The 23,425-nt window shown below is 41.4% G+C and overlaps 1 protein-coding gene across 2 annotated transcripts in view; it reads right to left on the bottom strand.

Annotated features, from left to right (window-relative positions):
- The window catches only part of LOC121610772 (mannosyl-oligosaccharide 1,2-alpha-mannosidase IA), a 183,411-nt gene that overhangs the window by 70,551 nt on the left and 89,435 nt on the right, over nt 1-23,425 (bottom strand). For both annotated transcript variants that reach the window (XM_041943042.1, XM_041943043.1), the window contains exon 3: nt 7,257-7,372. In XM_041943042.1, the coding sequence (XP_041798976.1) occupies nt 7,257-7,372 (116 nt within the window). The remainder of the gene's footprint in view (nt 1-7,256; nt 7,373-23,425) is intronic.

The raw sequence follows: 23,425 nt of genomic DNA, 5'->3' as shown, positions 1-23,425 counted from the left end.
TAGCGCAGACAGAAGGTCACTGAGGGTCAAAAAACAGATCCGCAGAGGTAAACAACAACCTTGCTCCAGGTCGTACTTGTTATGAAATGATGTCGCATTTATCCTGTGCTCAAACGTGAGCGTACATTTAGAAAATAACCCATTAACAGCTGATTAATGAGATATGGATGGGAATGTTGACATTTTTAAAACGCATCCAAGTAAAAAAAAAACTGCCATCATGGAAAAACAAAAAAAGTTATGAGTTTTTGGTCGCTCAAAATATTTTAGGATAACAACCTTCACATGCACTATGTATTTGCCTGAGGAGATGAAAAAGTTGAACTCAGTCAACATTTTTTTTTCTTTAGCAATCATGCTAGAAATAGTGATACATTCCTCTGCATTTTCAGCCGAGTTATGCCTGTGTGTTGTGGTTCTGTACATACACTATATTGTACAGTAGCTGGTGAGATGCTGCCGGCAATCTCTGAGACGATTTGATGAAGCTCCCCTCCCAAGCATCCTCTCTCACCCAACTTTCACTCCTCTGTGAAAGGAGTGTGTCTTGTGTGTCTATCTGATCTCTTTCTGGCCTCTGGGCCCAGCATCCTTTTGAGGTTGAACAGATTAACAGCAATAACAATAAGCAATGTATCTGCACTCATTCTACCAAGAAGTCAATTATATCTGGATTATTACAGCGCTGACACAAATACACTTGAGCTATTTTCAATCTAAACACTTTATCTCACTGCAAAGTTTATTTCCGAGTCCTCAAGCTAATGGAGACGTTTTGTTCTGTATGCAGACATCTCAAGCAGACAGAAGTGTTGTGCAGAGGTTTGAGGGATTGCTTTTATGTCTTGGATGTTCAAGGGAAATATGTGCTTCTGACACTGTACAACTTCCACCACAGTTTCAAGAAACTACTGCAGTATTCAGCCTCATTCTGCTCCTGAAACAGCCGCTACTGCGCTTTCCGTCACATTTCATCGCTGTCAAGCTCGCAGCAAGTGACCACAACAGCAAATGAGTGCAGGCATTAAACAAGCCAAAACAAACAAGACTAATAGTCTACAGCCATGCTAGCAGCTCTGTAAGGCTGTACTTATGCACAGCGGTGCTTGGAGCTAAACACTAATGCCTGGATGCTAACATGCTCACAATGACACAGTGATTTTTTTTTGTCAGTTTGTTTTGCCTGTTTAATGGACGAGTGCGAGCCGCAGCTCAGCTACTGACTGTGGATCAGTGAGCTAACCCAGTTGTACAGAGAGGCCGGCAACGGTAGAGAGGCAGCGATGGAAAAACTCAGTGAATTAAGGGTTTATTTCAGCTGGTGACAGTGGAACGTGGAAACAGAGGTTTGTATCTTACACAATTTTGTGGCCAAATATCTGGATCTGGTTATATGAGATTATGTCCTGGTCTGAACCAACAACACATTTCATGTCACTGTCACCCTAAAGACCTCTCTAACTCATGCCTCAGAAATAATAGTGAAGTCCATCCACTCCCACGCTGCTGTCTGTCTGGCTTATTTAGTGACACTTACACATGCCAACATCAGCACTTGCTCACGGGTAGAAAAATGTAGCGCGTGCCATGACAAAAACAGAGCTCCTTTCTTTAATTTCTCCAAATGACACCCACGAGACTTCACACCCACTTAAGTCTAACCAGAGACGTGGAATTATAGGCCTGACTGTGCTAATTATCCAGTCACTTTGCTATCCTGGTCTGGCTCAGGAGATTTTCATGGTGGTGTATCAGGAGTTATTGCCAGTGCATGTTGCTAGTTATGCTGAACAAGCTTTATGGGAACCATCAACAAATGCACAGGGGGACCCTTTAATCTATAAACGGCACCAATGTAAAATCACAATAGATGAGATTTCACTGAGAAAGATGTGCACACTTCAGCTTCTGCACAAGATCACTCAGTGTGACGGCACTGCACATGAACACACAGGATGCCGTTAAGTTACCTGCAGTACTATTAATGACTCTGCAGGGTAATATCATATGGCAGACAAACAAATGAAGCACATGGTTGGATTTTGTATACAGAAAATGTAACAAGAGCAAAGCCTTTGAGTCCCATGGTGCACCTGTACTGTAGCTTACACACTAAACCATACTGTGTCATCAAGATCAAAATATACATTTTTTATGAGACAACCTTCTTTAGTGAGACAGCTTCAAAAAGCCATATAACATCAGCTAAAAACATCCATAAAACCAGTGAAAGAGGCAACTAACGATTAGTTTCATCAGTCGATTAGACGGTTGAACGATTAAAAGCTCTGTCCATAAAATGCATACAAAAATTAAATAAATTATAAATGCAAAAAAACAGCAAGATATGTTAATTAATATGTATTCCACATCCAAGATGACATATTCAAATCCCTTGTTTTGTCTGACCAACAACCCCAAACGTAAAGATAATTAGTTTATTATCAGATATTCAGATTGAAACCAGTGATTTTTTGCTCATAAGATTCAGCGATCATTAAAAAAGCTGCCGATTAATTTTCTGTGAATCGACTAATCGATTATTTGACTAAAACTACTTCAGCAGCATAATCAAGTCCCAGGTGTCCATCTGCATGCTCAGTACTTCCAATAACACACGTTCTTACAACACATCTATTTATTCTACACATCTGAACAGTGATTAACCAATAAGCCTAGTTGAGTGACTGCCTGTCAGGGGAGCTGATAAAGTCCAGATGCATCTTGTGCCTATGAGTCAAAGTCCACAGGGTTGAGAGTGGCAGCCTATAATGGCAGTTTGTAGTGTTGTGGAATAAAAATAATGGTCTGAATGGTAATATTTGCACTCTTGTGTTGTTATTTCCTGTTTATCCTCCTTCGGACAGCATGTGGTTGGATTAAGTCCTCCATGGACCCCTGAGTGAGTCATCTCAACAGGTCCATGGCCTGTAACAATAAAGATAATCTGAATTTGGTGCTTTCCCTCAGTGGATGTTTTCAACCGTCTGTTCTTACTTTAAACCCATTTTTTACTTCTTCAAAACCAATAAAACCTCCATGACACAAACATAGAGAAGAAATACTAAGGTTGGATATGTGCAAAGCAACCATACAACCTGTGAGACACCTTCTCTTCGTTGAACCCATCATCAATACATCAATCACAACTCTGTTTTCTTATTAATATTTTACACGCCGATAGCAGACCTGACCGTACCTGCAAGTGTGCATTTAAACGACAAGGGAATGAAATAGAGTAGACGACAGAAGGTTTTATCATACCCAATAAATTTCCAGACGATGGGTCAGAAGTGCTGAAACAGACAATAACTGATATGGCTAGAGTTGAAATGAAAGTGGCTGGAAGAGGAAAAGACAAGGAGGAGGTCTAGAAGAGTAATAAAATTTGGGAGGAGACATGAGGGAATACAATCCAATCTTAAAGTCCTCATTAATCACTCTTCATTAGCCTCTCTTAAATGAACCGGTCTGATGAACTGCCAGAGGACAAGCTCTTGACCACAACTTAAAAAACATACAGTGCTGACCAAACTTAATAAAAGATCCTCATAATAAAGGGAAACATGGCACGTGATGCCACCTACGCAGAAATACTACAGAGACATTTTAGCTGAGTCCTAGTCAAACACCAGAACCTCCACAATGCTAACTGGCGGAAAACAATGCCAACTACTTATTCAAGCTTTATGCAACAACAGCTTGTGGGGAAATATGGCAAAAGCCAGCACTGGCGGAAACATTCTGGAGCTTCTTTTGTCTTGATAATTGGCTCCGCCACCAGAATGGGCCAGTCTGTTTGTTGAGCAGCTCCGCTTCAGGAGCTTGTTGTTTGTTTTAAAGTCATATGGCCAGGATGAATTTCAGAGAACGTAATTTGATCACTTGGCACAGTTTCAAAATCCACTGCATCCGCCTTTGTTAAACCCATTAGTGAAAATCGAAATAAAAGTGGAGAATTCAGCAATTACCATTTGTTTAGCTCCTGCAGAAAAAAGAAGAAAAATTCTCTGATCGCAACACAGCAGCTGATGTCTGAGCTTCCTGGTAGGAGGAGACGGACTGAAACCTGCTGCAAATACTGTCACATCTGTACCACTGTAATGCTTCCTTGTCTGTCTGTTCCTGTTTCACTGTTAACAAGTTACAGACCGGCTGTTGTTATGGGTCGAGTTCTGGATGACAGACAGGCTTCAACAGCTGAGCTTTACACGCTGCTTTGCATAGTGGCCGCGTCTGGTGATGTTATAATGTAATTAAGAATGAAACATGTCTCTCCCTCTTTCTCTTTCCTTATGCTACTGTATGCGCATCGCTATACAACAAACATATAACACCTCAAGCTGACCGATAAATCATATTTTCATCGTCAACGTGAACATGCAAAAGACTGCCTGAAACACTATGAATAAGAAAGTCATTTTATTGACAGGGACTTCAAGGCCAGGCCATTTGAAGGTGCATTCAAGTGCACCTTCAAATGGCCATGAGGATTGTTTAAAACAGGAAAGTTTCTTATTTTCCTTTGTTCAAATACATTAGCCCACATCTGTCATTGCTTTCTTGTTCTTTCACTACAGTATTTTTATTAACTAGATGCTAAAATCAGAGCAACATCCCATTCATTTTTACATGGGAAGACTTTACAAAATCAAAACCTTATCAAACTGTTGCCAGCAAACTCATCCATATTTCTTGTATGTTGTAATATGCACACTTCAGTATTTGTTTATTTATCGCAGATTTTCCTCATACCGTGCAGGCCTAAAAACAACACAATATTCGACAAAATGGAGTTGGACAACACTGCCGTGCCTTTATGGGCGAAACCCAGTTTCAAAGAATTAAAATATAGGCAGCAAATTGATAACAAAGCTCAGCTGATGGAGCAGTTCTACAAACGACATTGTGCACATACAGTAATACACATCTTAATCATCAAATTATAAAGCAAACTTTTAAGTATAAATTAAAAATGTAGAATCAAAATATCAAACTGATTCCCCTCCAAGAGAGAAAAAAATGTTTCATTAAAAATGAGCAAATATTGCTCTATTTTAGGTTCAGATAATGAGAATACTAATGATGCTACGTGCTGCATTTTCCCAGGAGTTGCTCTTACACTGCATGCATTTCCTTAAGTGGTATTTTGATCAAAATTAGGACATCAGAAAATTCTCTGAGGCTCTTGGCAAGCTTGGTGAACCATTCCCAAGTGCATCTGACAATCTGTATGTTGAGCCAGTGAGTTATTTTTTTTCTGAGGAGGGCGTGTAGATGTACAAGCTGCACTTCAATATCAGAATGATGATATCCTGTGACACACAGACTCTCTGAGGTGTTGCAGGTATTTGATACCAAAAAACACCACTTTGTGTACAGTAGGTGTGTGTGTCGATGTGTTTCCGTGTTAACAAAGCCTCACATCTGTCACATCTCTCCCCATTGTCCACACACATCAATCATGGTTCCCATCTACCATTCTGGCAAATATCAAACTTACGAATGTGCATGGATAAGTATGCTTGCATTACTGTAAAACTGGCTGATTCAGAAGCTCACACTCGCCCACTATCCAAAGATCTAGTCAGTAAATTTTTAAACTATGTACAGAGACAGAAAATAGCCCCTCCACCAGAACATGTAAATTATTTGACCTTAAAATATTAAAAACTTTGGAGAAATAACCTAAACTGTCACTAATAAGTTACATCTAATTGTCCCAAAGGAGAAGGGGTAGCGGCCTGGTGGACGTGACCCCCCCGGACCCCAGACGAGGGCATGAGGGAGTGAGACTGATGGATTGTGGCACCCATGACAAAGTGCAGTGTGAAGTGTAAATCTGTGTTTGTTGTCTTTATGATTGGTGACTGTGCGGCTGTTTGTCAGTGGCTGCCATTACTGGCCCTCTCCGCTCGGGCTGTGAGGGCTGCCATAGCCAGCAGCAGCAGCTCCTCTCAAAGTTAATATTCATCTGCATCCACCGGGATAGACTGGCCACAGGGAGACAGAAGAGCTGTGTGTGTGTGTGTGTGTGTGTGTGTGTGTGTGTGTGTCATGCCTCTCTCCATGTTTGCCTTTCACGATGCATATGTATCTGAGGGAGTGTGTGTGTTCGTGCCATGAGTGAGAAACGCTAACTGAAAAATTAAGGTTTCCTTTGATGTGTGGGTGAAATTAACGCTCACTGGGGATTTGTTGTTGCCTCAAAACTGGCAGTGATGAAGATGTTGCTGGGCTCCACGAGATAAAAGGACATCATAAACACGCCATGTGTTTTACCTCTGATAATAAGCTGGGGCTGCACCCAAGTGGAATAAATTTGTGCACAACTCATGATGACATCAATCTCCACACAAAGGTGTGCTGTTCAAAGGTACTGCAGGCATCATGTGCCAAACATGTTAAATACAGTCCGGATTTGTTTTCTTAGAAAGGGACCTGAAATAAACAAGCGCTAAAGCTAATTGAGGCTGATTTTGTCAGCAAACACACCTTTTCAAAGCTGAGAAACCTGACAACCTGTCATAACAGGCAGTGATTTGGTGCAATTATTGCTTCACGTCTGCAGAACGAAGGTGACGGTCAGAATGGCACAGTCGTTTTGTAATTACGCTACATTACGTTAAACCACATTTTTACAACCGGTTGAAGACGTGAGTGTGAGCTGGCCCAGAAATGACCTCTCTCATTTACAAAACTTACTGACCCACACTTCACTGTTGGCAGAAAAGCACACAAAAACCTGTCCTGGTTGGCACTCTCCTCAGCTTCCACTCAATCCCAACATGATATCAGAACTGGCAACCTTCAGCTGTTCCCGGCAGCATCATTACAGACTCGCTCAAAGAAAGGGCCACAGCTTCTTTTCGCCTTCTCTCTTCCTCAATTTTTTCTTTCTGAAAAAAACATCCCTGCAACCCCTCCCCTCCTCTCTTTATCACATTTTCTGCCCTGCGGAGACCTTTCAGAGCACCAGAGAATCCCATCAGCCGGTAACATGGCGTGGCCGGTGGCCACACAGGAAGCTTTTGATTCTTGCTGGAATGTCTCGAGCTTTGGAAAACTGTCCAACTCGGTGGACACAATGTTTGTGTTAAAGCAGAATAGCTCTGCTTAAAATCGATCCAGCACGCAATTAGACCACTGCTGAAAACTTCATTATGTTGATGTAGTGGTTGTCCATGAGCTGAACGGAGACTTTAAAGTAGTTACAGCTTAAAAAGTAAATAATTAAAATAAAAATGGTTTCTTACCGAGTTTAGGTCCAGGCTGGTCTGCACCCACTCCTTGGCATCGTTATATTCTTCCATCAATCCCATAATATATAGCGTGTCCAGTGAGTCAATGATGGAGGCTCCTCTCAGGCCACCTGCAAAATGCATAAGAGAACTGAGTTATGCCTGTTCAAACAGAGACGAGCCGCTCAGGAGAGACTAAATCTATTTTAACTTCCCCTATCAATTCGCTCACAACACCAAAGAGAGGGTTTATAACACATTCACAGTGTTCATTTATGAATCCGTCAACAAAAACTCTTCATGCGAAATCATGTCCATCTCGAGGAAATGTCACATATATGCACATGTGGCCGTCACCTGATAAATTCACATCACGTTGTATTGTGTGATATGTGATTTTCAGATATTTGACACCACATGTGGTTACACATACATGACTTGTAAAACGCGTGTTCGCATGGAGTCTTAAATGTGACAGATGTTCGCACCTATGATATCTTTAAAGTCACATCTGCCTACATGATGTGAATTTATCAGGTGACATTTGCCAAGTGAAATGTTTTTTTCCCCACATGTGATGGACATGTTTCAAATCTGTATATACAATTCTAATTAAAGTTGTTGACAAATTCATTTAACACTTTAAATTACGCTATTTCAGCTTACACCTACATTATAGCGCGTCATAAACCACTCACTCACTGTTTATAAGATACTTATAAGTGCTAAATGGTGGAGGTTAAAATAAAGTGTTACCATGAGATTCCACTAGTTATGTCTCCATGACATTGCGGTGGCAATGTGTTTTTGTACCATCCTCCACATGGCTGTAATCCACACCAGGCTCGTTTCAGAAGCGGAGTGTTTTGCCTGCCTGATTTTGTTGACTTTGGTCATTTTTCCTTGATATCTGTGCTTCTAACATGGGTAAGTAGGCTTCGTAGTTAAATGGTTTTGTTTCTTGTCTGTTTACATTGTGTTTCTTGTTGATGTGTAATTGGAAGTCAGCACAGGTTGTTTTATTTTCAAAACTTATCGGATTCTCTAATTCATCCCTGTGTCTGACTTCCTGTCTGGCTCAATCTCCTTGCGTCATGGATGGAACTCTGACATTAAGCACCCCGTGGAAGTTAGGGGTTAATAAGGTGTGAAAGGTGAAAGATGCTAAAAAAGTTAAACTTTTCACAAGGAACAGTGTCAATCACTTGTGAAACTGGCACAGGAAACCAATGATTGACAGTGAGCCAGGGAATTTCATCTGTGTAATCACCTACTTTTTCCACTGGGGTTGTTCACAACACTTTTCTCTCTCCACATGTTCTAGCACCTGCTTGATTTTAACATGACTTCAAGCTGTTTGGTGAAAGTTACACACAGATTAAATTCTAACAGCATGATGTGTTGTGCTGTATTCCTTTTAACAGTGCATCACAGTGATGCTACGCTACAGTATTTCAGTCGCTGATCCCTCTGGAAGGATGGTGTTTCCTTTGTAGAAAATGTCCATAATGCTAAAACCAGATTTGCATATGTCAAATGACAAATGAGGCGAAATATGTAAAACTTTTCTGAAGACTTAAAAGGGAAAGAAAGTAATGAGTACGCTAAATAGCTGACAATTCATTAGCTACTTGACTGTTACATAAATTCTTCGAAGGTAGATAAGTACTCAGATTTAACCCCAAACCTTTAATGTTCTGATAAGCAAAAGTAACTTGACAGCATCTGTGATAAAAACTAAAACATTAAAGTCTCTCACATGCCGAGCTTCTGTAATTGCCGCAGTAATGCTGAATGATGATACTAAAACAGCTTTGTGTGGTCCAGATAAAAAGCATCTTCTCTGTGAGATGTAAAGCGTCAGCTACAAAGCATCAGTCGCTGCAGTGTAAGATGAAAGTCAAGTCATTTAGGAATCAACCACCGGAAGGGAAAAAGGACTGATACATTTGATTATAGCAAATATTTAGCAGCTGCTCTTGGATTACACTCAGTCTGTGTGTTCCCTTCGTTAACTCGGTGTGTAAAATCTCTGTGTGTACAAGTGCCTGTCTTTAAGAATCTCATTTGAAGCTATTCATTTCTTTTCACAAACTAAATGAGAAATGCTGAGGGGTGTTCATTTCATTCTGGTGGCCTTTTGAGAAATTGCATGGCCTATTTTCACTCCCACATGACCAAATATTATGTAAATGAAACAAAGAGACAAGTCGGCACAAAGGAAAAATAAACATTATCCTTAATGAATTATTGTAACAGAGTTGAAGGGCAAAATGTGGTTTGGAAGTTTAATAAGAAGAAACTGTGACTAAATAGACTGTGAATCAAACCGCTCTGGGGCTCATATTGTAGATTACTAGAAAAAAAATGCAATAGTGTGGAAACTGACCTGGTTCATCGAGAAGTGATGAAAACTCTTTATATTCACCCCTGAGAGCAACCTAGCTTACAGTAGATGGCTGGATTGATCTGATGCAACCACACAGCAACCTGGCACATCAAAGTCTTTGGTTTTTATCAGGAGTTATTGTTAAAGCTCACCAAATATGCAAATGGTAACCATACCTTTGGGCGACAAATCACAAGCCTCTCTTTCAACGTCTTCAGGAGTTTCTGCTTTTTTATTCCAAAAAAGAATATGTAGTTGAATTAAGTTTTTTTTAGTTTAATCAGTTAATTGTTTAGCCTATAAAATGTCAGAAAACGGTGGAAAATGCCAGAGTCAAGTTGAGCCCGAAGCCCAATGTTCAATTCAAAACAAGGTGGAATAAGAGGCAGCAAATCCTTACTTTTACAGAGCAGCAAAAAGCCAAACATTTCTGCTTGAATGACTTAAACAATTAATTACTCTGTCTTTGATTATATTGGCAGCTAAATTCTATATTGTTCTATACTGCTGCTGCGGATAGGAAGTGTTGTGATATACTTTTCTGTCTGTGAACTACTAAATTAATTTCCTAATTGTTTAGTGCTAAATGCTGTTATTGTAACGACATGTGCACTACGACTGAGGTGTCTCCTGTCTATAAGTCTGAACAAACAGCAAACTCTGTCACTGTCAGTGGGTTTGTTTCAGTTTCCATGAACAACTCCACTCGTTTCACCCTAAATTACTTGTAGTTAGCTATGCATTACCACAAGAGGAAAACTGTCAGCACCACTTACATTTCACCTTATCTCCACAGCTTTATGGATTAGCTGGCGAGGTCAGCCGGGATGCCAAAGTGCACGAGGAACAGGGATCAATGACTTGGCTTGACTGAATGACGGGTGCCATATGCTTTGGCTGTAAATCCAGTACTATTAATAGCATCAGAGGCGGACAAACACTGCTTGAAGCTTTCTGCATCCTGCAAATCACTCATATAGCCACATCACATTCCTCAAAAGTCACTTGTTCTCATTAGCTTTTTCTCATTTTGGTACAGTACCACACACCTGGCTTTCAGTCCCGACAAAGCTGGCTTTTCATGGCAATTCAGTTCAAATTTACCACACATCCTCATCCTTTGAAAGCTAATCTGCTGTGGTGTGCCTGCTGGAAGTTCACCTCATATTGTCAGCGAGAGGCCAGTGCTAGCCTGAAGCAAGACACATGTAGTCTACATAACTCTAGAGGACCATCTGCTGAGGTTGTTAGCCATGTCCTAGTGTGGACTGTATGCACCATATGTGGTGTCAGATGTATGTTGGTGCATCATATGAGAAAGACTTCCTGTTTCTGCTAATGTTACAGAGGAAGGAAATCCAGTGCATTTCCAGATGTAACTCAAACTCTGACAGTATTTCCAGTTTGCTTACAGAGCAGCCTTATCTCCTTCTAATGACAAATTGTGACGGTGACAACTGAGACGAGTGGTGTAGTCAGATATCTAATGCATTCCTGTTATCCAACCCCAGAGGTCTCTGTGGCTGCAGGCAAAGAAGCAGAGTGTGGAAAATTCCTATTGAAAACAGCACCATCGCTAAGATGATTGATTGACTCTGAGGATTGACGGAGCAGATCAATCCATCATGGTGTTCTCCTTCAGCTTCCATGGTCTAAGACCCTATTTATTTCTGTAGCCCTTTGCTACAAATGGAAGGAGCCCTGAGGGATCCTCTGAAGACAAGGGCAATAGGTTTGTTCTATTGTGTATTTATAAAGACTGATACACATGCACACACTGACATGCTTTCGTTCTCAATTTACATTCTTATGCATTCTAATGTCTTCCATAATGCATTTAGCCTGACATTTAATGCTAAGTAAACAAAACAACACAAGCTTTATTTACAGACTGGGGATGCATCACATAATGACGTAAGCAGTGAGAATGAAAGGAAAGACCAGATTATTGCCAGAATGATGCATCGCACTCAGTACAGTTATGGATTTGATAAACGTCTACTCAGCTCACAGCCTATAAAAGCTACCTATCAGACTCAAATACTGCAGTGGGAGCATCAGGCCATAAATAATGACAGACCATCCACAGAACAAGGCTGGATTACCAGCTGGGCAAAGCAGACAGCTGTGCAGGGGGCCCCAGGTACTGAGGGACCCCAATCTGACTGCAAGTCAATTGGTTTTGATAATCTGATTAGTGGAAAATTTGTTAGGGAATCTGCTTAACAGACACACATCAACTAAAGTGGGTCCTGCATTATTAGCTAATTTTGTGGCTATGCCTTGTAGAGGGACTATGTATAAATGCAGTTTTAAGAACTTAATATTCTTAGGTCACTGTTTCTTGTATTCAAATAATGTATATTCCTAATTTAGCTGTATTTACTTAATAGGAACTTGAAGGCAGCAGAGTACATACACATTGCACTGAGGGCAATAGGCAGGAGTCAGTAGTGGCCCAAAAGCAAAGTTTTGCCCCAGGTCACCTACAATGCTAATGACAATGGCACAGACAGTGAGTTTGTGGTTTAAAAAACAGAAAACACAAGGTCATTTGATGATACTGCGCTGTGGTACTTCATCGGTGGTCTCTGCTACAGACTAATACATGACAAAATTAGGGCTGCAGTTAATGATTACTGTCATTACTCATTAATTTCTCTCTGATTAATTAACTAATTGTTTAGTCTAGAAAATTGAATATATTCCCAGAGACAAAGGTGATGTATTCACATGTGTGCTTCCACTGACTAACAGCTCAAAACCCACAGATATTCAGTTTACAATTGAATCAAACATATGACTTAAATGATTATCAGTTGTCGAATTGTTGTTGATACATTTTCACAGATTGACAACTAATCAACTTTCAGCACTAAGTCGAATGTTTTATATTTAAAGGCAGATAGGACAGGAAACAGTAATTACCTAAAGCTGCTAAAAGCTTGTTATATCCATTTGATGGAATTACATTCTTGCTGCTAAAAGCACACATTAATACATTAACATGCACTCGTCCCTTGAGCATCAGTATTAGGAAGTACAAATTAAGTGTAAGCCTGCAAGTGAGAAGTGTGCATAAGAATGAGTGATGTACATCTGTATGTGAGTGAGTGAGTGTGTGAGTGAGCGTGTGTGTGTGTGCAGGCATGCAGAGTACAAGGAAAGCCATTAGTGAGACATTGGCCGGTGGATGTTCATTTATCATGGCTGTCACAGGCCAGTCAGTGTCGGTCAGGAGGGTTACATTAGACGGCCAGAGTCCACATGATCAATCGCTCGCTGATGCCCATTTGTGTGTTGTGATATTACTGTCTTCTCTCTTTCTCAATATGTACATACATACATTGCTGATATATATATTTATCAGGATAAAACTCTCCTTTATTTCCTCCCTCAGGGGACAGTTCAGTGGAAACATTTCTGCATTAAATTCATTCAGCCAGCATACTGCATGATGCACATGCAAAATATATGCTGATATTCCTGAAATGCCATCCGATGTTCAATATAAATTTCATTGACTAAGGACATTAAAAGTGCATTATACTTAACCAGATAAGAATAATTAGATTTCAGAGATGGAGTGCTTTAATACACCCATGGGAAAACAGAGCGATACATTTCTCATTTTAGCTTGTGACTCAAGGCACCAACAGCTGAAGGAATAAAATATTAAAAATGTGGTCAATAAGTCACCCTGTTAACTTCATCAAAGTGAATCTAATTGATGCAGACGCTGGATTCACATTAATAACACTGCCCTGTTACCAGTGGTTGCCAGCATCCAATTATCAATCACCAGGGCAATGAGCATCTTGTTAGTGCTAATGCTACCTGGCACTAGAGAGACAGGGTTAGCGAGCCAGTGTGTCTGTGTGATGTTAACGATATCTAGCTGTTTGCTATTCAAGGCACACGCTTAGCACCGCAGATAGAGTGCACTAAGGAGATGACTCTGTAGGTGAGTGGACTTTTGATGGAGAGTGCCAACGGAGCAGCGATGAAGAAGAAAGTCAGTTTAGAGCGAGCGGGATTAAGTAGATTTTGGGAAGAACACGAAAAAGGTATGGAGAGACTAAAAATGAGAAACGTCATGTTGATCAATCAAGATGGATTTTTCTGAAAAGGCTTCTAATGGTGTGCTTTAGTCGCCTTGAGGAGGAGATGTCAGATAAGTCAAGGAGTATCAACAATAGGTGAGGAGGGAGGATCAACTGGATGTACTACAACTAATGCATGTTCAAATGTTGGTTTCTTATAACCATGACCAAGATCATTCCCTAATGTTAACGAACCATATCTCCACAACGTCCCTTTCCATTTGTGTCTAAACCTAATGCAACCCTGGCATGCTCACATCATAAAGTTTGTTTCTCAGATCAGGAAACGTTCTGGAGGGCGGTTAGAAACAGCATATTTTGTCGAGGACTGAAAGAGTTGTTCAGAAAGAATGAAGATTTTGTCTGACCTCCAGAGTCTGTAAAATTGCAGTTTAGCCTTCGCCTGCATTGCTTGCGAGCTTATGATGACATAGCAAAAAAAAATTCCAATCCATGACTTCTTGCATTGTAATCAAATGAACGTCATCTAAAAACATCGTTGAATACAAATCTGAAATTGGAACAGAGGAAATTTGGTCGTACAGAGTGTGCCCAGCCCAGCTAGCACAGGCAGGTCTTTTGTGTTCCATTGTCATCATGCCACTAAGAAAGGAAAAATGAGGATTTAATGGACGTAATTTAATACATTTTGATGCTATGAAGCAGGGCTTGTAGATTTTGTAGATTCAAGTTTATTGTTGGTGCTGCTGATAACAGGATCAAGGTGAAGAGACTTTATTTCAAAATCATTTTAGTGACTACATCTTTAATCTGTAACAAGTTCTTTATGTTCCCCTGGACATATATGACAAAAACAATGACAAGTAAATCAGATTACATACAATTTTATTGTGCAGGTATAGAAGTGAAATACCACCAAAGTAACAGCGGCTTGTTTACTTTGGTTTCAACCCAGATTTATCTAAACATATTTTCAGCTGCCTGTGTTTGTAGTCATCCCGACAAACCTTTAAGTATTTCCGACTGCAAGGCCCAAAGAGCTTGGGCAACCATCCAAAGATAAGCCAGCAGGAACTGACAGTGCCACTATCAGAGGGAACTTGCACTAAGACCTTCAACTGCAGCTGCAAATATAAGATTCTTACTTCCAGATCCTATCCGATCCTTGCTACAAGATGTAAGTTGGGGAAACTAATCCCACTGATTATCAATGTAAAGACTGTTCTACCAGTTACTTCACAGAGCAAGGGTGCATACATGGGGCTCATTAGCTGTGTTCGACTGAATCCTCGCTTTCACTCAAGACTGCACAATTTGTTCTCTTTACACAGGACAAATTGAGCTTGCAACGTATTTCCCATTCTCCAATCAAGCTTTGGGAAGACCTGGTCTCGAGTAACACTGCAGAGTAAGCGCTGTATATCTAAACAGGCGGCAGCCACAGAGACGCAGCTGTTTGGAGAACTCTGTTTACTGAGACGCATTGCTTGAATCATAAGGCTAAGGAATGCCGACCCCGCTTCAAGGAATATGCAAAGCTGTGTTGTGTGTGACACATTGATGTAGCAGCGGAGGATGAAGAAGGGGCAGCTCAGAAAACAGTCTCGTGTCTCAGTGAAGTGACGAAAAACATATGAGATACAAGCTGCTGGACCACTGACTTGTAACCTGCTAATACTCATACTGTATGTGGGTGTGTTAGTGAAAAATTACATATGAAAAAGTTCTCATGCTTTAAATCTCTGAGAACTTTACTCGAATAAAGATCCAGAATTACAGAAACTTAGCCTTCAAAAATCCATTTACCCTTTGTGTCTTCCCTGACTGTAAATGGTGATCTATCTTTTCTAGTTAATGTCACCACAAGGTCCTTTTATTACCTTCTCTTGAGCTTTCAATCATGCGATATGATCATATAAAGTATAACAGATACATACATTGAATATTAGCTGTTTTATTGTTGACCTTTATCTAAGAACATCTTGACCATAGAATCGGTACTATGTGTTTGAGAAATGGACTCCTTGTTCTTTGGATACATCTGTACGACTGTCTTGCTGCCATGGCTGCCACGACTGTGCATTTAAATCTCACCCCTACACTCTCTACCCCCTCGGTAAAGGACCACATTGACAAAATTCGAGGAAACCAGTCCTGGCTGCGTCCCATCTCACCCCATCCCCGTCTGTCTCTCCATCTTCACCATTATGGTAATCATACAATCAAACTGCCCTGCGAAAAGACTTGCATCTAATGGTGCTTTAGGCCTTCCAGTGTGATAGCAATAGCTTGGCAAGACAGAGGAAGGAACAGAGAATTGATAGATCAAGGCACATTAGAGCCGGAGTCAAAATAAATTTGTTCCATTATGAGGCCTGCAGAGGAGAAGGCGAATGAGCCAGAGGCTTCTGCTATGGATAGCAGGAGTCCTTTATTTCAGAGCATATCGGTGTTTAGTCTCCTCATGTTGCACACAGCAGTTGATGAATACTTGTCAGAGGGAGGTGGTATCAATCTCTCATTGATCTCTGAGGTACTGTCATTTATTTTGATGCAGCAAGATTCTTTCTTCTTCTACTTTTTCAAGCAAGCCTTCAATGTTTTCTAAAAAAATCATCTGGCAAAGCATTCTGTACTCCAGTCTTTGTGGCTTAGTACTCATTTTGTGTTAGTTGGCTCTCCAACGTTTCTATGCTTTATTTTGTTAAAAGTGAGAGTAAATCAGCCCAAAATGATAACAATACTATCTGAAAGGCATTGTGATTTGGACTGTGACACATGTGAGTCACAATGCAAAGCTCAGTTAAGGTGGCGGGGTTTAAAAGGCCACCACACACATTCAGGGTTAATTTTACAGTATGAGAAAAGGTTTGAATGTGAAATGATTGGCTTTTACAAGGGCTTTCAAACAATCAAAGTGTCAGAGACTAAAGAGCCAATCAACACACCTGCGAACACATTAATCTAATCAAACGAATACAAAATGCACACTGTCCAGACATGATTATTGAGGCTCCAGACTTTGAGCGGTACACACGTCAATCTAATTGCAGCAATCTAATTTGCCACTCTGGGAGAGCGTAGCGTGTCAGTGCAGCAGCCCTGTCTGATATGACAGCCTCTCAGATGAGATTACACACCGCACACAGTGTCAGTGTTATCGAACCCCTCGCCTCCTCCCTGTCCCAGATGCCTTCCGTGCATTGATCAACAGACACGTAGCACAGTGGGAGAGGGGGGGGGTCATACATCTGATGCTCTGTCAACCCACACAACCTGATTGGAGATGACAGCTAAAGCTACAGGCTCTGATTAGGCCGTTGATGAAGACACTCACAGTCACAGTCACAGAGCTGCAGCATCATTTCAGCTCGTCTTAAGGTCATCCACCTTAAATGCAAAAAGTAAACAAATAAAAAAAGATGTCTAAAATGCCGCCAGTAATTAATAAAACCTTCTCTTGCAGGAAAGGTCAGTAGGGTGAAGAATGCATTAATATTTCAGTCTGAGGTTTCAGGTGTAACCTTGATGGAAATCCACTTTGCAAGCTTAATCCCTGATTTCTTGTACAGATAAAACGAGGCAGTGCTACCCTTCCTGCCCACCAGCATTTATCTCTTCTGAATGGAGCTTTCTAGCTCGCTAGTTACGCAGAGAAACATTTGCAGCCCAACCAATTTAGGAAAGCTGTAATAACCTGTTGACAAAGAGCAACCGTTCGCCAGAGAAATTAAACGGGCCATCTAAACAGAGCAGCCGCTTCGCATCATTTGTGCAGCCCTGCAGGCACTCATAAGGCAGAGTAAGAGCCTGGAGTCAGGAAGCCTTGTAGGCTACATATGTGTGTAGATGGACATCTGCAGTTTATGTTTATATGCATGTGCTCTTTAAACGACAGGTCTGGAGGATGGTACAACTCTATCAAATTTTAACAGCCAGTAAAGATATAATTGTAGCCTCTGGCATTTTGTGGTTAAATGAAACTGCAAGATTATTAAAAAAGAAGATTTTAATTAAGGAAAAGACATGAACTCTTTCACTTTTCGAATCCGTAGAAGTCCCATTTTGAGACCACTTGTCTCTACATTGAAAGGTAGTGCTTCTCGCTCACCTGCAATTTCACACTCAATTACAGCAGGAATGCCAACTTCTAACAATATTTCCTAGAGGAATTTGAGCTAGGCAACTTGAAACACTTAAGACTCCACATTACTCAATATCAATTTCTGTTTCACTGCTTCACCCATTCCTGTTAATTTCAGTGTCACCCTCCTCTGTTTTCAGGATGCCAGAGGCTGCAAGCACCACTCACAACCCCCTCACCACCTCAGAAGTGTTGCCCATGCCGACGAGCTCGGTGTGAAAGTTGTTCTAACCCTCGGGCCAGGGTACACCAGAAGAAGGAACCCATTTCATGCAATTTTACTTATTCATTGTACCGCCACCTTGCTCCTTGTCACACAGTCGAGTCACCACAGTGAACCTGGGCCCCACCTTGCAGTGATTTGCTATAGATACTGTATGTAGCAATGAGACCGAAGAAAAGCATTTTCTGCAGATTGAATGCAGGATGATACAGAGGAAGAGGGAGGGTGAAAGTTTGACTGCATGAGCTTGAGAGACACTACAGGCTGCAGAGGTCAACCTGTGCAACTGTTAAGTCTTTGCTTCGCTAACAGAGTCACTTCTAACACTTCAAGGTACGATGCTCACCGCAGGAACAAAAAGATTTCTGCTCTGTGGGTTGCCAACGTGTGAAGCACCGAGACAACAGCAACTCACAGCTGCAGAAATCCAGACAGAGAATATTCAGAAATGTAAACACAACTGTCGGTTTTCATGGAACACAAAAAGCAACATCAGAGGAGCTGCTGGTGAATGATAAATGAGCGAGACAAAGACTAAATGTTCTTTTACACCAGGGGGTCTGAGGGGAATTTAAACCAGGGACTGTCACGAGAAGACTGGAAATCTGCTGCTGGACCATTTCAAAGATGATGGATGAAAAGATGGCAGGATGTCATCGCACTTAGAGGAGGAGCTACTGTGAGACCTTAAAATAGTCCTAAAAATAAGTGAATGAGGCAAAATCTGCTCCCTTATACAGCCACGAGATTAAGAGCTTGGCAGGGAGCGCTTGTGATTAAAACTGCCAAACACTGATTACTACACACCAAGCGGCATGTCCCAGGTTGCAGAGACGTCATCATCAGAGTGACTCCGGCAAAACGTCACTGCAGACTGCTCAGTGATAACAGATTACATAAACACACAGTTTAAGGATTCCGAACGGTACCAAACACCAAGAACAAACAACATGACGGAGTTTGGGGCTTTATCCACACACAGCAGATTTGACCCTTGTCCTTGTATCCATCAGCCAGCGATTGAATCGTTACAGTAGAATAGAGTACAATCCCTTATAATCCTCCTGCTTCATCGTACATTTTGCAACCAGTTTTTCATCATCTTGGCTATAATCCCAGCGCAGAGCCTTGATGCCCACTGAGGGGGAACTTGTTCTAATCCAAGCAGAAATTTGGTGGTAATGATGACGAAAGATGGCTTCACTTTTAAGTCCAGTCATCCTGTATATTCTGCTATAAAATGGCTTTCTTCACCAGGTCGTGATAGTTTGGATTTAGAGGATGAAGAGCACATCATGTCAATACCTCCAAGACATAAGAATCCGCAAGAAAGAGGCCCACAGCAGAGATACAAAGAAACATTGAATAAAATGTGAATTGGTCGAGGTCTGCGCCCTTACCTTGCTATCTAAACCGCGTCTTTCTCTGAGCCTTTAATTTCGCCTGGCTTTGCATTCTGCAGTAGTAATTTATCCTTATGAAACCCCTCATGATCCCAACACAACCATGCTTTTATAACCCTGTCACAAGCTCAGCCTTCTAGCTCTCTGTGCGAGTGAAGCACTGAGCCCAGTTTTGGGTGTGCTGTGATCTCCAGGCAGTTGTCGCCGCTTCACCGCCGGCAGACGCACAGCCGTGCAGCCAGGACCATCATTACATGCAGCAGGACGAAACCTGCTCTGACAGCAGGTTCGCCCCCAGAGTGCATTATCAGAGGCTCGCTGTCAAGTTCCTCATCTGCCTGCAGCATAAATGCTCAAGCATGCACCCACAGTTCAGGTGAAATATTTCCTCCCTTCTTCTGATCTCAAAGTATGGCTGAGGTCGTTGAGTGAACTTAACCAACTAATCATCAGCAAAGGTGGATGGTCAGCGTTCGCAGTGCATACACATCCTAAGATGTGCCTCTAAATCATTATTTATAATGATCACTAGTGCTGCAGTATATTAGTTTCCAGCAGTGCTTTAACTTGGCACACAAACTTAAGTGAGGAGCAGAAGAGATACAAAGTTCTCCTTAAAGTCTAACTGAATATAAAATTTATTTTTGCCATATACTCTAATGAGACCATATAATGTCCATGGTTTTGACAGTCTGGTCTGGTCTGGAAAGACAGCTCCCCTCTCCTTTATATAACGCCAGAGACTGACATGACTCAGCATGTGTGGAATTCACATGAACAAAAAGTAATCAGTGGGCAAAATCTGGAATGCTCAATCAATTACCGTATATACATTATACAAAGTTCTCCAGTCAGTTTTGCACCATGAAAGTTGACAGCATGCCTCCTACTGTAGCAACGCAGCTGTCAGTCAACGGGTGCCGTGGGAAATGTCCACTCAGAGGGCTGGAGCTTAGAAGCCGTTTCCACAAACACGTCCAAATGCAATTTTATCCTCTTGAATAATTGAAAACTATGCACAATATCTGCAGCATCATTACAGTTTAGATTTCCTTCCACAGTAAGTGAGAAGAAATCTATGGGATTTGAAATTCAGGAAAATGAGATGCTGTAAAAATGGCTGTGGTTCTGACTACGGCCAATATCGGGTTATCACAGTATATTGTTATGAGTGGATGTTGGCAGACATGCAAAAAGAAATTGCAGAGCATTAAACTACAGCAATACATGTTTTATTGTTTTATATCTTTACTGAAACATGTTTAAATCACTAAATGTTTGTTGACTTTAAGTGTTAAACATTATATTGGTATATTGTCATCAGACTTTTATTATTCTTAAGATATCAGCATCTGTCTCAAGAATCCAGTTTAGTCAAGCCACTATGCACATTCTCACTTATCGTAATGACACTATTATGTGTAAATCATTTCCCACCCCACACTGGTGCTGTATATTACCGTGGTGATAAAAATGTTTTAGGTCTTACAATTATGATGATATGTGACATGTCCAGCCAGCAGTTTCAGTTTGAGGACATATTGGTTTGAGAACAAATAGGCAATATTGAGTGGAGGACTGGGATGTGCTCTCCAGAGGGGGGGACCAGATCCTGATTTGTCACCTGGCACTGGTTGCTATGGAGACAGGTGATTTCTTCTGCACCATGATGGAGCCCATGGGATGTAGAAATGGATGGGGTAGAAATGGAAAGTGGGTGGCTGGTGACAACCCTTCACTCTGTGTGTGACTCTAATGTGACAGGCGGTGATAGGCACCATTTGCGTAGCCCTTCGTTTAACCCTAATGACAGGGGAGGCTGCCACACCCTCCCCTGCTCTCTCTAACCTTCACAGTGACCCCCTTCAAGACCAGGCACAAAGCCCATTGGGAGGCAATTGTGAACCTGTCTGCTCCACCTAATATGAGGGCAGAGAGAAGAGCAGGCGGTTGTTAGTGGAAGCGGTTACCAGTTGAATGCTTTCTAATGAAAAATGTTCCTATAATAACACAAAGGAGGAGTTCGCAAATGAAACGAGGTATTCAAGGTTGAGCCTCACTCAGTCGGGAATTTAGTGTATTGGTAAAATACATGCATACATGCATGTCTGAGTCCCTTATGAGTCCCTTCTAAGCAGCACTGTGTTTACAAATGTGCCCACTCAGCAGAAATCTTCAGAGGCCCTGTAACTGCTTTGTTTGCTGTACAAGATTATAATAATAATGATGTATGACAGATAAAATTGGTGAAAATCCTTCACCACTTTGAGGGGCTCCAAGGACCCTGAGGACCCCCAATTGTTCCATAAAACATTTATTTCGCCTTTCAATCGCACCTCCAGTCAGAGACGACTAAATAATAAATACCCGAGGCTCCATCATTCGGGCCATCGATCGAAGCTAAATCAAGCTTTCAAACCGTCTCCTCGCTCCTCCTCTGTTCTCTATCATGTAAGAGCACCTGGCAGCGCTTTACATCATCTGAAGAGCCCTCGGGATTTTCTAATAAACGCCACTGGTTTTAAATGGTCCCCAGGCACGCCATGGTGAAAGGTTCAGCCTGTGTCGCCAGAAGTAGCTCATTTTGCACTCCAGGAAAACTCTCTGGTCACAAAACCTGTGACCTTATGCTCTTTAATTGCACCTCTTGGGAAGAGGAGGGAAAAGGAAAAATGAGGGCAAAGTTGGGGGGCAGAACAAAGTGAAAAAAGAAAGAATTATATAATCCTGAGATAAAGGCGAAAAAAAATGAGAAAATCATTTTTCCATGCGTAGAAAGAGGTCTTTACTCTTTCATTTGTTGCAGAGGAGCAGAGAGCTGGAGAGCGATTGTGAATAGCAGCATGTGGCCAATCCCCTTAACAGCCATAGGACATCCATTGTTGATGAAAAATCTCTGGAGTGAGGGAGGGGCAGCTGTGACACCTAATGTAACGCTCTGTCTCTCTCTAGTTTTTTTCAGCACATTCACAAACCTTGTCCCCGGCATCTGTTGGACTGTGGTTTTGGCTCGGCATTTAATGTGCCGTGTGCTTCAGTTAGTGACCCACATAAGCAGGCACGGGGCTAATGACGTCGTTCACAGAGGCACGAACATCTCTTTAATCCTCCATTTAGGCGCTGGGACTGGTTGGCTTCTCACTTCATAGCGAGTGGAGAAAGTGATATGGTACATGAGAGCTCTAATAAGAATGAATTAGTCTTGTGAAAGAAGGAAGAAAGGGAAATCCTAAGTGGGCATAATTAGTGTTCGATGCCTGAGAGCTTTAACTTTACAGTATCTGGTATTAGTATCTCATACTACATCTGAAAAAGTAGAAGCAACACTGATTTCTAATCTTTTTGTTCAAATGATCACGTGCCTACAAAACATGCAAGGCAAAATTGCTGATGTATGTACCTACAGGCTGAAATGAGAAAACTGTACAGTACGAAGAGTTGGCGCCAATGATGATCTCGTTAGAGGAATGGTTGGGCTTATTTAGCTTGACACCAGTATCATGTAAGTTTGAAGATACAGCTAGCAGGCAGTAACCTTATCTTAGCACAAACACTGGATACAGGGGGAAACAGCCATCTTAGCTTAGTCTAAATGTAGCAAAGTCCACCTATCAGCACCTCTAAATCTCATTAATTAATATGTCATATGTCATTTGTGCAAAAACCAGTGTCAAAATGACAAGTTTCTGTTTTCCTGTTTGCAGACTTTGTGCTAAGCTAATCTAACTGTGTGCTGGCTGTCGCTTCATGCTTGGGGCCCCATGAAATCTGTTTTATGGCGCTACATAGTTACTGTTCAGACATGACAGTGATATCAATCTTCCCATCTAATTCTTGGAGAGAAAGTTAATAAGCGTAATTCCCAAAATGGCAATCTATTCCTTTGAGTGATGTTTCTATAATTAGCTATCATGTTCTAAATTGTAAAATTCTGTCAACATGGCGCCTGTGGTGATTTCTA

Source organism: Chelmon rostratus, chromosome 8 (assembly GCF_017976325.1).
Source record: "Chelmon rostratus isolate fCheRos1 chromosome 8, fCheRos1.pri, whole genome shotgun sequence".
NCBI lineage: Eukaryota > Metazoa > Chordata > Actinopteri > Chaetodontiformes > Chaetodontidae > Chelmon > Chelmon rostratus.
The sequence above is the reverse complement of the archived record's forward strand: the minus strand, read 5'-3'. Positions and strand labels throughout refer to the sequence as shown.